Below are 13,929 nucleotides of genomic sequence, written 5' to 3'. Positions count from 1 at the left end.
CCCATGCCTTTTGCACATTCTGTTCTGTCTTCATGAAATGCCTTCCCACACTGGAGAGCTTCTACTCATCCTTCAAAACCCTACTCAAACATTCTTTCTTTTATAAGAATTTCCTCAGCTCTCCCAAGAAACATTGTAACTTCCTCTCTGTTTTCCATAGTGTATACATATACTATGTACTATACATATTTGACTGATCCATTTTCATAACTAACTTTCCTAAAAAACCATGAGTCTACCAAAGACAGGGATGGGGACTATATTTTACCCTTTCAATTTTTTGTTTGTTTCGTTGGTTTTTGTTGTTGTTTTCTTTCTCTCTCTCTCATCTTATTTTTTTCTTTTTTTCTTTTTTTCTTTTTTTTATTGTAAACAAATGGGATACATGTTGTTTCTCTGTACATGGAGTAAAGGCATAACATTTGTGTAATCATAAATTTACATAGGGTAATGTTGTTTCATTCATTCTGTTATTTTTCCCTTCCCCTCCCACCCCTCCCACCCCTCTTTTCCCTCTATACAGTCCTTCCTTCCTCCATTCTTGCCCCCCTCCCTAGCCCTAACCCTAAACCTAACCCTAACCCTAATGCTAACTCCTCCCACCCCCCATTATAAAAAAAATATGGAATGCTTCACAAATTTGCGAGTCATCCTTGCGCAGGGGCCATGCTAATCTTCTCTGTATTGTTCCAATTGTTCCAATTAAAATTGTTCCAATTTTAGTATATGTGCTGCCGAAGCGAGCATTCTCTCTCTCATCTTAGACACTTACAGGAATTCAGTAAACAGAATATACTGGGTTCCCTGCAGTACTCCTGCAAGTGGTCAGCTATTCACTTCACATCCTCTAAATCATTCATGAGGTAGCTCTACATGGATACAATCATCTCATCTCTGGATTCTTCATCTTCCTAAGTTATTCCTCAGCCAATATTGTGGAAATCTTGGGTCTGCTTCATTACGCACCCAAAGCATAATATCTGTTTTCTGTGTGCAAAGTTCATTGCAAGGGCACCCACATTCAATCACTCATTCAACAAAAACCATGATCACAATATGACAAAAGCTGTTCTAGGTGCTAGGAAAATGCAAATGAACTACAGAAACAAAAAACCCGTCTTAAAGAGTTGTAATTCCTGGGGAGGAGAAGAAATAAACACAGAAGGAAAAATATCATACATCCATAAAGGCTCTGCTAAGAATGCAAGTCTGCAGATCTACCGAAAAGAGCTACTGCATGGCTACTTGGGTGGTCTGGAGGTGGCATGCAATCTGAGAGCTGAATGCCAAGTGGCAACCCAGGAGCAGAGTGTCCCAGAAAGAGGGGAAAGCAGAGTGCAAAGGTCCAAAGTGGGTGCAAGCTTAGGGAAGTCAAGGAACCAATAGAGCCTGAGGTGGCTGAGATGGATGGCAAGTAGTTGTCAGGGAAGGAAAAGGTGAGCAGATCCCAGCTTTGTTAATCCAGTGTGGGAGCTTGGGCTGTATTCTCGTGCAGTCAGACACTCCTGCAGGGCTGTGACTTGAGAAGTGACATGATGAGAGTTACATCACATAAGGATCCCTGCTGGCTGCTGTGGGGAGAATACACCATGAGGACAAGAGAAGAAGCAGGAGACTGATGAGGACTATAGCTCTCAACTGGCTGCAGTTTGAGTCCCCAGGGGACATTTTAGGTTGTCACAATTGGGGCAGGGCTACTAGTGATGTGTAGTGGGTAGGAGCCACATTGTACGGCTAAGCCCACCACAGCAAAGAATGGTGCAGTTCAAAATATCGATCTCAAGTTAGGGAGTTGTTGCACTGGTCCCAGCAAGAGCGAGTGGTGCTCTGGCCTAGGATGATGCAGAAGGAGAAGGGAGGGAGTTCACTGCAGTTAGTGTGTCAAAATATTGAAGGCTTTTCTTCCATACATCCTTAGACTCCATGTAACCTTTGCAGTCAGGCAGGACATTCTGTGTTCACTGCCTCAGGGATGATACAGAGAGACAGTCAATTCTTGACTTTGACTTTCAAAAGCCTGGCCTTCAGGGAGGAAAGAAAGAACATGGTTTACAGACAACAGCTTTGAGAGAAAGTCTAACGACAAAGAGCCAGGATACCACCTCCATTCTCTCATCCCACGCCTGCGGGTGCCTGCATGTGCACACACACACATATGTATGCACAAACATGCAGATGAAGACGTCCTGTGTCAAAGTGGAGAGTCAGTAGAGATGGGTGTAGACATTATGAATCTCTAAGAAAAAAATCCGCAAGCTGCCCCACCCACCCCAACATGCCAAGGGAGGGAAGGGGACAGGGAACCACCGACGCACTTGCAGAATCTGACAAGAGACAGATCTGGGTCCCTTCCCCAGACAGAGCCCAGGGAGAATCCCAGGGAGGAGCATATATGGACCAGACAGGACAAAGACAATCATCCAGGTGCTCATGGTCCAGCATAAAATGTACACAGCAAGGTGGCTTCTGGTGTTGACAAATCACACGGAAGGGGCCAAGGAGAGGGGGACTCGAAGGGAACAAAGAAGGATCACTGGCATAGACTGACTGCTGAAAACCCAATCGGGTGGGGGCAATCTCAGCCCTGCAACTGCAAAATTCTATTGATAATAAATTACAGCAGATGTTTTCATAGCTTTGGTGCTACCTAAGTCCTCCCTGGACCCTGAGACATAACTCTGGGAGAAAAGGGAGATAACCCCTCAAGTGATTTAGATTTATTTCTGTCACCCACAGCAATACAGAAATGTGATATGGAAATCAATTCACAGGAAAAAAAAGAAAAATATATTTCTTGTGCAGCCAGATATTTAGCTGAGGTTTGTTTACTCTGGAGCACAAGGGATGCAGGCTTCTCTGGATTCTGGCAATGAATGTAAAATCCCAGGGGCAGAGCCAGGGTCCAGTCACGGCACCATGAACACACCTGCAACAGTGTGCACACCCCTGCTGTCACAGACAGACAGGAACACCCACTCATGCACACGCAGCACATATTGATCAGGCCTGGGCTGCTTCCAGATTACTACTTAAATCAATGGTTGAGCACTCTGTAATTGGAAATGTCAAAACTCCCATTTTCTGTGACCTGGAAGCACTGCATTGACATCACTTGGCTGAACTGGATCTGCATTTGTTTTACTTCTTCCCCTCTTCAGACTGCCCTTGGAGGAAGAGATTTTAGGAAGCAGGTAAGGGGACAAGAGGTGTAAAGGAAAGAAAACAAATAATCTACAAACTATGCAGCCTGTGTATCAAAATGTAACCCAAGAAACAAAGTCCTGTAAAATATCCCAAGAAAAGTCTTATCACAAGATTAAGTAAATGTGAGGAAACTATGGGCCCTCCCAGGGCTCACACTTGACCCACTCAGGGTTTTCTGAAGTGCCAGGGGAAGAAGGCCTATTTCACTCAGTTGATCCTAGAACTCCCAAAACCTATTTAAGCACATAACTATTATCCTTCACCCAATGCCTTTTTACCTCCAATTTCATGGGACACACTTCAGGAAACACCATCCCAAACATAAACTCATATAACAACCAAACAAATTAACAGAACACACAAAGTCACAGTTTGACCAGCCAGGATATTTTACATATACCAACAAGCATTCAAGAATGAATCATTTCCAAGCAAAATTGAGCCCATGAAGTAGATTTATGGATCCTGCAGTAAGCCAGAAGTTCTTAAGCTTAGCCTCTTTCAGAAATCAATCCTGCCTAGTTAGGAGGTGTGCATCTGTCATCCCAACATCTTTTGGGAGGCTGAGGCAGGAGGGTCACAGTTCAAGGTCAGCTTAGGCAAGTAGCAAGACCAGGAACCAGACTAAACTCATCTCCTCCAGACCTCTCTAATACTCCAATCCTTACCTGGTTGGATACCCTTGCTTCATCTTTCCAGAGTACCACTCAGCTCTGCACCCCGAGACAACCACCACCCACCAGAACAATCAACTCAATAATGTCTATTGATCACCAACTAGATGGGAGGAACTGAACCAACCAGGTAAGGCTCTGCCCTCTTAGAGGTCTAGTCGAGAGGTAAACTGAAAGCCAGACCTCCTCTCTGAGCATAGTTTGTATATCAAGAAAAAAAATAGGGGACTTGGACTAGGAGACACCTAAAATGTCTAGTTCTGTGTTTCCAGGTTGGTGGAGGAGTGGACCAACTGGAGAGAGGTAGATCGAGCAGTCCCCTCAGAAGATGTGGGAAGTGTTTCCACTAGGCACTTTCCCAAAATGACCACCTGGGTGGAAATGAAGGGATCTGGAGACATCATCAAGTGGGGACCAAGAGAGGTTGGATTAGCAATAATGTGAAGGGAGAGTCTACAGAATGGGAGAAAATCTTCATCACATGCACCTCAGAGCATTAATCTCCAGGGTATATGAAGAACTCAAAAAACTTACCACCAAAAAAAAAAAAAAAAAAAAAATGACCCCATCAATAAATGGGCTAAGGAACTGAACAGATACTTCACAGAAGAAATATAATCGATCAACAAATATGTAAAAAATGTTCAACATCTCTAGCAATTAGAGAAATGCAAATCAAAACTACACTGAGGTTCCATCTCACTCCAGTCAGAATGGCAATTATCAAGAATACAAGCAACAATAAATGTTTGCAAGGATGTGAGGGAAAAGGCACACTCATACATTGCTGGTGGGACTGCAAATTTGTGCAACCACTACGGAAAGCAGTATGGAGATTCCTCAGAAAACTTAGAATGGAATCACCATTTGACCCAGCTATCCCACTCCTCAGCTTATACCTGAGGAATATAAATCAGCATATTACAATGACACAACCACATCAATGTTTATAGCAGCTCAATTTGCAAAGGCTAAACTATGGAACCAACATAGATGCCCTTCCAACAGATGAATGGATAAAGAAAATGTGATATATATATATATATATACACACACACACACACACACACACACACACACACAATGGAACATTACTCAGCCTTAAAGAGGAATTAAATGATGGCATTTGCCAGTAAATGGATGGAACTGAAGATTATCATGCTAAGTGAAATAAGCCAATCCCCAAAAATCAAAGGCTGAATGTTTTCTCTGATATGTGGATGCTAATTCACAATAAGGCTGAGGGGGCTAGGGAAGAATAGAGTCACTCTGGATTAGACAGAGGGGAATTAAGGGAGGGGAGGGGTCAAGGGAGTAGGAAGAATAATAGAATGAATCAGACTTTATTACCGTATATGCATATATAATTACATGACCAGTGTACTCTACATCATATACAACCAGAAGAATGAGAAATTATACTCCATTTATGTATGATGTGTCAAAATGCATTCTAATGTCATGTATGACTAAATAAAACAAATTTTTAAAAAAGGGTTGGATTAGCAAGAGCATGAAAGGATTGGGAAGGGTAGGAAGTCAAAGATCAAAACCCATCCTAAACCAACCCCCTTTGAAGGAAGTCCTGAGTTACAGAGCCATGTTGCCTTGGCAAGCATCTTGTTTTCCTGAACCACTGAAAGTTGGAAAGATTCCAGTTTAAACCTAGCTCACCACTATTAACTGTGCAATCATTTTATTTGATCTCTCTTAACTTCAGCTTTAATCTATGAAGTGAGAAAAATTATTCTTGTGCAGAGTCACAGGGATCACAAAATGAGGCACTCTATATGACCAAGATATAGAAGCTAAAGAAAAATGAATTACCTCTCACTATTAAATAAAGCTGTATAGCCTGAAGAGTGGCCTGTAATAGTAACTAAATGAGTGAATGGTAGAGGCATTGACTTCCACAGGCTGGGAAAGACCTGGAGTGTGACTGACCACACTTCACAGGAACATGACAGGCAAGCACCTCATTAAAGATTATTGGCTTCCAATACAAAGCCTTCATCAAATCTCCACTAATACACACCTCCTCTGTCAGAGACAAACAAGGCATTCAGAAAATAGTGAAGAATATTTCTTTGCCCAGTTAAGTGCCCCTTCTCAGTGGAACAGAAAGTTCCACTTTCTGCTGTTATAGACGTTGTTATAGACTGAATGTTTTATGTCCCCACAAAGCATATGTGGAAACCCCCAACCACTGATATGATGGTCCTTGAAGGTGAGGTCTCTGGGAGATGATTAGGTTTAGATTAGACCTCAGGGTGGGACTTTTATGATGGGGTTCATACTCTCATTAGAAAAAGAAAACAGGAGCCAGACATGATGGCACACATTGGTAATCCCAGTGATTTGGGAGACTGAGGCAGGAGGATTGCAAATTTGAGGCCAGCCTGGGCAACTTAGCAAGACCTGTCTCAAAATTTAAAAAAAGAAAATTTTTTTAAGGATTGGATATAGTTGTGTGGTAGAGCAACCCTGGGTTCAATCCCCTGTATCAAAAAAAAAAAGGAAGAAAAAGACAAAGACAGGTTTATCTTCCTCTGTGAGCATGCACTGAAGAAAGGCCAGGTGAGCACACAGCAAATGACAGACCTCTGCAAGCCAGGAAGTGAGCCCTCAGCAGCAACTACGTTTGCCAGAACCATGAACTTGGACTCCCCAGCTTCCAGAATAAGAAGCAATAAATAAAGGCTATGTAGATGTGGTATTTTGTCATAGAAGCTCAAGCTAACTAAGACAGACATTAAAGAAAATAACTGCTTGAGCTCTGAGTTATAAGATTAAAACTTCTTATTAGTAACTTACCAGTCACTTCTTCAACAAATTGAGCACTGTAAAATGGAGGGAAAAAAAGATGACCATGAGCATTTCTACCCACAAGACTTCATGGCTAGGGGCCTAAATGCCAAATTGCAGGATAATAAGTTTCAGGATAGAGAAACAGATATGTGGGAACCATTAATTCCACCTAGGACAGTGAGGTAGGCATGGTGTTAGAAAGTACTAGCTGAACAGGCTCCAAAGGTATCATTTGACAGGAAAAAAAAAATAAAATAAAGCAGGGGTGCACTTTAGGGGCAACAAAGTCATTCATGGAGAAAGATCTGGAGAAAGCCCAGGGCATAGAGTATCCAGAGAAAAGGGGAGAGGTCTAGTGCACTTACAAGATCACAGATCTATCAGAGAGAAAATAATCCAAGATGGAACAAGAAAACTGGCCATGGCTCTATGAGCAGGCTTTTTATGAACTTCCGTTCTGGGCTTACATTCCTGCCTGGCCATGACAGGCTAGAGCTGAGCAGTGGCTGTCCCCTCAAGATGAGCTGCCCAAGTATGGAGATTCCTTAAAAAACTTGGAATGGAACTACCATTTGACCCAGCTATCCCACTCCTTGGCCTATACCCAAAGGACTTAAAATCAGCATACTACAGAGATACAGCCACATCAATGTTCATTGCTGCTCAATTCACCATAGCCAGATTGTGGAACCAACCTAGATGCCCTTCAGTTGATGAATGGATAAAGAAACTGTGGCATATATACAATGGAATATTACTCAGCCATAAAGAATGATAAAATTATGGCATTTGCAAGCAAATGGACGAAATTGGAGAATATCATGCTAAGTGAGATAAGCCAATCTCAAAAAACCAAAGGAAGAATGATCTCGCTGATAAGTGGATGATGATACATAATGGGGCGTGGGAGGGGTTAGTTTTAGGGTTAGAGTGAGGGTTAGGGAGGGGGGCAAGAATGGGGGAAGGAAGGACTGTATAGAGGGAAAAGAGGGATGGGAGGGGTGGGGGGAAGGGGAAAAAATAACAGAATGAATCAACCAACATCACCCTATGTAAACGTATGATTACACAAATGGTATGCCTTTACTCTATGTACAAACAGAGAAAGAACATGTATCCCATTTGTTCACAATAAAAAAAAAAAAAAGATGAGCTGCCCAATATGCCATCGACCCCACTACTCCCCACTGTTTCCCCAATCAGACCTGCTTTCCTCAATCCTGTTGAGATCCCTGGACATTCCCAAGGCAGTCCTCCATTCCCTGTAGCACTCCCTTTAAAGCTAAGTTCATTCCAGGGCTCAGTTAGAAGTTTTTTGTACTTGGGCTGGTTGGTTTTTTTAATTTCCTTTCTTATTTTATCACCATATTCTAAGAAATCTCTCTCCTTTTTTTTTTTTTTTTTTTTTTTTTTTTGGTACTGGAAATTGAACCCAGGGGCATCTTACCACTGAGCCACATCCCCAGTCCTTTTTTATTTACTCTTTTGAGACAGGATCTTGCTAAGTTGTGCAGGGCCTCACTATGTTACTGAGGCTGGTCTCAAACTTGCAATCCTCCTGCCTCAGCCTCCCAAGTCTCTGGGATTATAGGCACTGGTTTAAGAAAACTCTTAGGAAGCAATGAATGTCTCTTATTTTGCATCTCACAATGCTCGGCACGAAGTACAAAAAGATAACCGGTATTTGCTGAATGAATGCATGAGTGAATGAGTAAACACATTCCATGATCTCTCTCAATCCCTGCTCTTCTTCCCCCAAATTCTACAGTTTTGCTATTAAAAAGAGGGTCTAGGGCTGCGGATATAGCTCAGTTGGTAGAGTGCTTGCCCTTTAAGCACAAGACCCGGGGTTCAATTCCCACCACTGCAAGAATAAAAGAAAAGAAAAAACATGGCCTAAAATTACTATGGGTATACAATAAAAAAATAAGATACTAAAATCAGTCACTCCATTTGTCTTTCAATTTTCTATTATGCTGAAATGGGAATAGGAATTCTGAATAAATGCAGAACAGACCATTTTTTCTGGCAGCAAGATGAAGAAGAGGCCAGGATACTGAGAATGCCTGCAAATAAGATCACCACACACTATCAGTGATCTTTGAGGGAAATGTGGAGAACAGAACAGATGCCAAAAAGCTGGAGACAGGCAAATGTTGTTCTGATTTTCAAGAGGAAAGAAGTTATAGCTTTCCAATTCCAGAGACGGCAATGTGATGTCACTCTCAGGCAAGATTCTTGAACAGATTTGTAAAGGGACACATATGAGCACATCGCACAGGGAGCAAGGTTCATTTGGAGCCAGAACTAGTCAGATTAAGTTCATTTTAATTTATTCTCCCTGAAAAGACTCCTATCCTGGTAGATTAGAAAAATATATGTGGTATAATAATGAATAGCAGCAAAAAAGGGCTAATTCAACCCTTGGGCTATATTAACAGAAGTATTACAGAAAGTGTAAAGGAGATGATAGTTTTCTGTCTTTGATCATGTCTAGAAAAATCACATTTAGAACTCAGTGCCACTCTTAGAATAAGATACTGACAGTAAGATCTTTTGAAGGTGCTTTTGGAAAAACTTCTCTAAAAACATGAAACTCTCATCTGGATTACCAGCATTTGAAAATCTGAAAGATTTGGTGGGGCCTATATTCCAAAATAGAAGTATCTGGTTGAACCCAAGTATGACTGCCCATTTAGACAGGACATGTGCTTTCAGATCCACCATAATTGTCACCTCCCATTCTTCTATTGCTCTCAGTGACGTGGTGGGCCAACTGCCACCACTCATCTCACTTGGCCAACTTTACTCATTTATTCTATCTGCCAAGCACCCAAAACAGTGGGATTTGCAATCCAGGATGCAGCAGATCCAAAAGAGAATGAAGATGGTAAGTGGTAGTAAACTATCTTATAGAAGCAAGTGATGAGGTCAATCATTGTCAGCGGCTATGAGCAGAAGTTACAAACACCCAATGGGAAATCTTGGGGGGAAAGCAACTGTCTTGTCCTAAGTCCCAAGGAGAAGCCACTACAGAATCAATAGGTGGTCGAGAGACATATTTAATGCAACATATGGGAAAAAAATGCTCACATGAGCCAGACGGAATATGCGGGACTGGGACGTACTGAGTTCTCCATCACTGGAAATAAACAAGCATGGTTTACTACTACTTTGCAGGTACCAAATCAAAGATTCAAGTTATATGATAAGTTAAGAGAAGGCATGAACTTAAAAAAAATTTTAGAACAGAGAAAATGCTATCTGAAAACATTCTCCTTTGTTGAGTTAGTAATTGCTTCAGAAAGAGAAAAAGGGTAAATCTACAAAGAAAGCAACATCATTTTTAAAAATCAAAAGTTCCCCTTGTGAAAATCATAGGGTACAAAATCTGTCTAACTAGCTGGACTGTTTGTGCCAAAATGGCCAAATGATACCAGGAAGAAAGGCAACTGGCAGCAGGCATTATTTTTGGTCATCATTCAAATGTTCTTCAGAGTCAAGCAACAAAAGCAACGGGTTGAGAGTAAGGGGTAAACAATGGAACTCAATCAAGAGGCAGTCAGTCCCCACCACAAAACTGCCATCTGCTACTGACATCGATCCTTCAAGGGGCAGCTTCAGGTTCAGGCTAACAATGTACCAGGGAACACTAAGCCTGGGAGGAAACTGGCTTGGCCGCTTTGGGCAAGTCATTGAATGTTCCCGGCCCTCAGTTTCCTCGTCTTTCAAAATGAGCTTAAACTAGCCATTCTGAACATTGGGTGGGCCAAGAGGAGTGGTGTATAGAGGTGGACCCTAGACACTGTTGAGTGCTGTACACACATCAATAATTATGACGATTAACCAACAGAATTTTTTGTTGTTTTGAGGAGCTGGGGATGGAACCCAAGGGTCCTACACATGCTAGGCAAGGGCTCTACCACTGAGTGACACCCCAGCCCAACAAACAGAATTTGGAAAGAAAAGATTTCAGAGGGTTTTGGGCACTGCAGTATCCTGATCTAAGAATTGAGGGTGTCAACTCTAAAAGAATAAAATTAAATCACTTCAAGCAGAATGCACAGAAATTTAAAGACAAAATCATTTGGACAAATTTTCTTATGAAACACATTACCTGGTACTTGCTGATTAGTTGTTAAAACAAAGGAGAAAGGTAAAAAGTAAAAAAGTTAGAGCAATTAGAGCTTAATTGATCATCAGTTAAAGTTGACTAGCCCAAGTAGTAGCAATTCTTTAAAAATCAGATAAACATATCTCCTACCAAGACAAAGCTAACAAAACCCAAACTTTCCAAAAGGCAATATCCCTTTCTCTATTACAGAATTTTTCATGGGGACAAAATACTCAGCAGCCCAACTAGTCTTATAAATCATATCTGCTAGCCAGACATAATAGTGTAGCCTATTCCAGTGGCTATAGGAGGCTGAAGCAGGAGGAACACATGCTCTAGGTCAAACTTGGCAACTATGTGAGTCCTTGTCTCAAAATAAAATAAAAAAGGCTAGGGGTATAGCTCAGTGGCAGAGTGCCCCTGAGTTCAGTCCCCAAATTCCCAGTATCCAAAAACAGAAAACAAAAACTCCCTAAACTATACTCTGAAACTAGGTTTTTACATTGAATAGTCAGGTGAATTCAAGTCCCTGACCACTAACAGACTTGTTTTTAAATTTTTAGCAGGGCCGAAACATCCTCAGGCACTGTTTTTGATACTGAACTGAAAACTAAGAAAGAGGCAACCAGGGAAGAGAAGTGTTCCCTGCTCATTTTGCCTTAGGGCCTACCCGGAGATGATTAGCATCCCAGGTTTGACCAGAACTCAAAGAAAAAAGACTTGGTGAGACAGGGAAAAAACAAAGCCCTCCCCTAGAGACCACTCCCCTCCCAAAGTTTCCCCAGCATCTGAAGCCTGGATGGCAGCTGTGATGCCCAGCCCGGAGCAGGCCACTCGACTTCCTGAGCATTGAGTCTATCTGACTGCAGCAACACCTATAAGTAGGTGTGGCAACCTCAGTTCCCGTGAGCCCCAAAGGACCAACCTGCTCAGTGGTCCCTATGTAACCTCAAAGGCAGGACTCAGCATCCACTGAGATGTGTGTGAATCTGTGAGAGACCACAATACACCCTGTGTCGCAGCAAGGAGAACCGAGACCAGAAAGAAGAGGGACACCCAGAAGCATGGCTGGGGTTTCTCTTAGGGCACAGTCTCTGAGAAGGGGGGACACAGTGCATGAAGCATTCAGGCTTTCCCTGCCAAAGCTAAGTTTAGACCACGTGAGGATGGGAGAAGCCCCCATCTAGCCTCAATGACAATTCTGCCCACCCTCCTTGAGCTGTGCAATTGTGTCTCTTTTCCTATTTCGCCCAGCCAGCATGGATTGAAGGCGCAGCTCCTGAAAGAAGTGTGTACTCCATGGCACCAGAGCTGGAACCGTCAGCCAGAGGTCATCTCGCTCTCCCGGCCGGCTTCCCTGGCTCCACGGAAGCAAGGCAGCACCTACCAGCCCAAATTGCACAGCCCAAATTGCACGTTGAGGTGTGGGCTTTGAACCAAAGCTGACGACCCTAAATGATGTGCCCAGAATGGCTGGGCTGCACACTGTGAGCTAATGCATTTTCTGCACCGAGCTCTCTCTTTATGCCTAAATGCCTGCATTAGTCAGGATCAATATGGCCCATAACAGCTAATCCATGGCAACCCAGGCCAGGCGAGAGACACCGACAAAGAAGGGCCACCCAAAGATGCTGCCTCCTGGTACATATGCATGTGGATTGCAACCCAGAGAAAGAGGCAGAGGTAAAACCACCACCGACAAAAACCAAAGGGGCGGGGGTGGAGGAGGAAGGTCGTAAAAAAATATACATCAATATTAAGGAGCTTTTACCAAGGTGGGGAAAGAGGAGGTGGTGACTGTCAAAATGGCCTTAGAGTGACATGTCACCGTCAAGATGATGGAGTATCCGCGACACTCCTGAAGTCGGGCGTAGGATCCTCCTCACACACCTGCAATGCAGAGATTGCTGTCCTTGCTCTAATCCACACTCCCAACCCAGCGCTATCTGCAGTTGAAACCAGTCTGGACTTGTGCAGCTGCCACTGTGTTCCTTCTCACAATAAGATTATTGATGCATAACAACATTTCATGACGGCAGGGAGGAAAAGAGGGGGCAGAGTGAGAGAAAAGGGAATGGGAAGTAAAAGGAAAAGTCTCAGCCCACACCTCACCTTTTATTTGGGCTTCATATTCAGCAATGATCTCTTTGTCTTTCTTGAACTTAGTTTGAGATGACATCTTCCAACGTGGCCAAAGGGACTGACAAGCTGTTTGATTTATTTCTCTTTTTCTTCCGGAGTCCTCTCTCAAGCCCTGGTAATCACACGGCTCTGGTCGATTTCACAGGTTTGGGGGCTAATCTCTTTTACTGGACTGTAGAACAGCGGTAAAAATCCTTCTCCTGGGCTCTAGTGGATTGCTCTCGTCAGCTCTTCTTGAAAAAGAAGAATCACCCTAGGAGCACGGTAACCTGCCCCAGATTTCCAAGATTTTTCTTCCCCCAAAAAAATAATAGCCAAGAGCACTCACACTCACATACACACACACACACACACACACACACACACACACACACACACACTCACGCGTGCACGCGCACACCCATTCAGTCACGCTTACACACAGTCCTGTTGCGTACACATGCATCCACACTCACACACACACACCCTCACTCACTCGCATGCACACACACACTCGCTCACTCACTCACACACACACACATCTGAGAGGCGCGGCGCCTCCTGGGTCGTGCAGGCAGTCCCCAGCTCGCTCTGGGAGGCTCTGCTAAGGAGATGGTCAGGTTGCCAAAGGGCCGGTCATCTCGCATCCTCCCGTCCTTCGGCGCCTCTGGTCTAATGTCCAATGAGGATCAAAGCCAGGAGAGCGAGATGGAAGTTTTCCTGCTGCGACGCTTAAGCTCCGGTGAACCCACGGCTGGACTGCTCGCCCTGCAGGGCTGGCCTAGCTCTCCCCCACCGCCCTCGTCACTAGACTCCGCCTCCCGGATTTTATAACAACTGACACATTGTAGCCTACAGGAGAGCAGAACTCACTGCAAGCAAAAGGGGAAGAAACGCTCACAAAAGGGAAGAAGGCAGGAAAAAAGAGAAAAAGGATCTGGCTGGGAAGGCCTGAGTGGCTCCTGCCAACTCCTACTATTAGCAGTTGGGTTAGGGATTTTTATGCAA

At 43.5% G+C, this 13,929-nt stretch overlaps 1 protein-coding gene and 1 non-coding gene across 6 annotated transcripts in view; both read right to left on the bottom strand.

Moving 5' to 3' along the window:
* The window catches only part of Srgap3 (SLIT-ROBO Rho GTPase activating protein 3), a 238,146-nt gene extending 224,449 nt beyond the window's left edge, over positions 1 to 13,697 (bottom strand). For all 5 annotated transcript variants that reach the window (XR_007106241.1, XM_047534586.1, XM_047534587.1 and 2 more), the window contains exon 1: positions 12,913 to 13,697. Coding sequence is in view for 4 of the 5 variants with exons in the window: in XM_047534586.1 (XP_047390542.1) it covers positions 12,913 to 12,979 (67 nt within the window). In the remaining variant the exon portion in view is untranslated. The remainder of the gene's footprint in view (positions 1 to 12,912) is intronic.
* LOC124971247 (U6 spliceosomal RNA) lies at positions 617 to 721 on the bottom strand. Its single transcript, XR_007106302.1, has one exon. It is a non-coding gene; the product is annotated as a U6 spliceosomal RNA (small nuclear RNA).
* Positions 13,698 to 13,929: the final 232 nt, after the last annotated feature.

Source organism: Sciurus carolinensis, chromosome 19 (assembly GCF_902686445.1).
Source record: "Sciurus carolinensis chromosome 19, mSciCar1.2, whole genome shotgun sequence".
Classification (NCBI taxonomy): Eukaryota; Metazoa; Chordata; class Mammalia; order Rodentia; family Sciuridae; genus Sciurus; species Sciurus carolinensis.
Note: the sequence above shows the minus strand (reverse complement) of the source record. Positions and strands in the feature narration are given on the sequence as shown.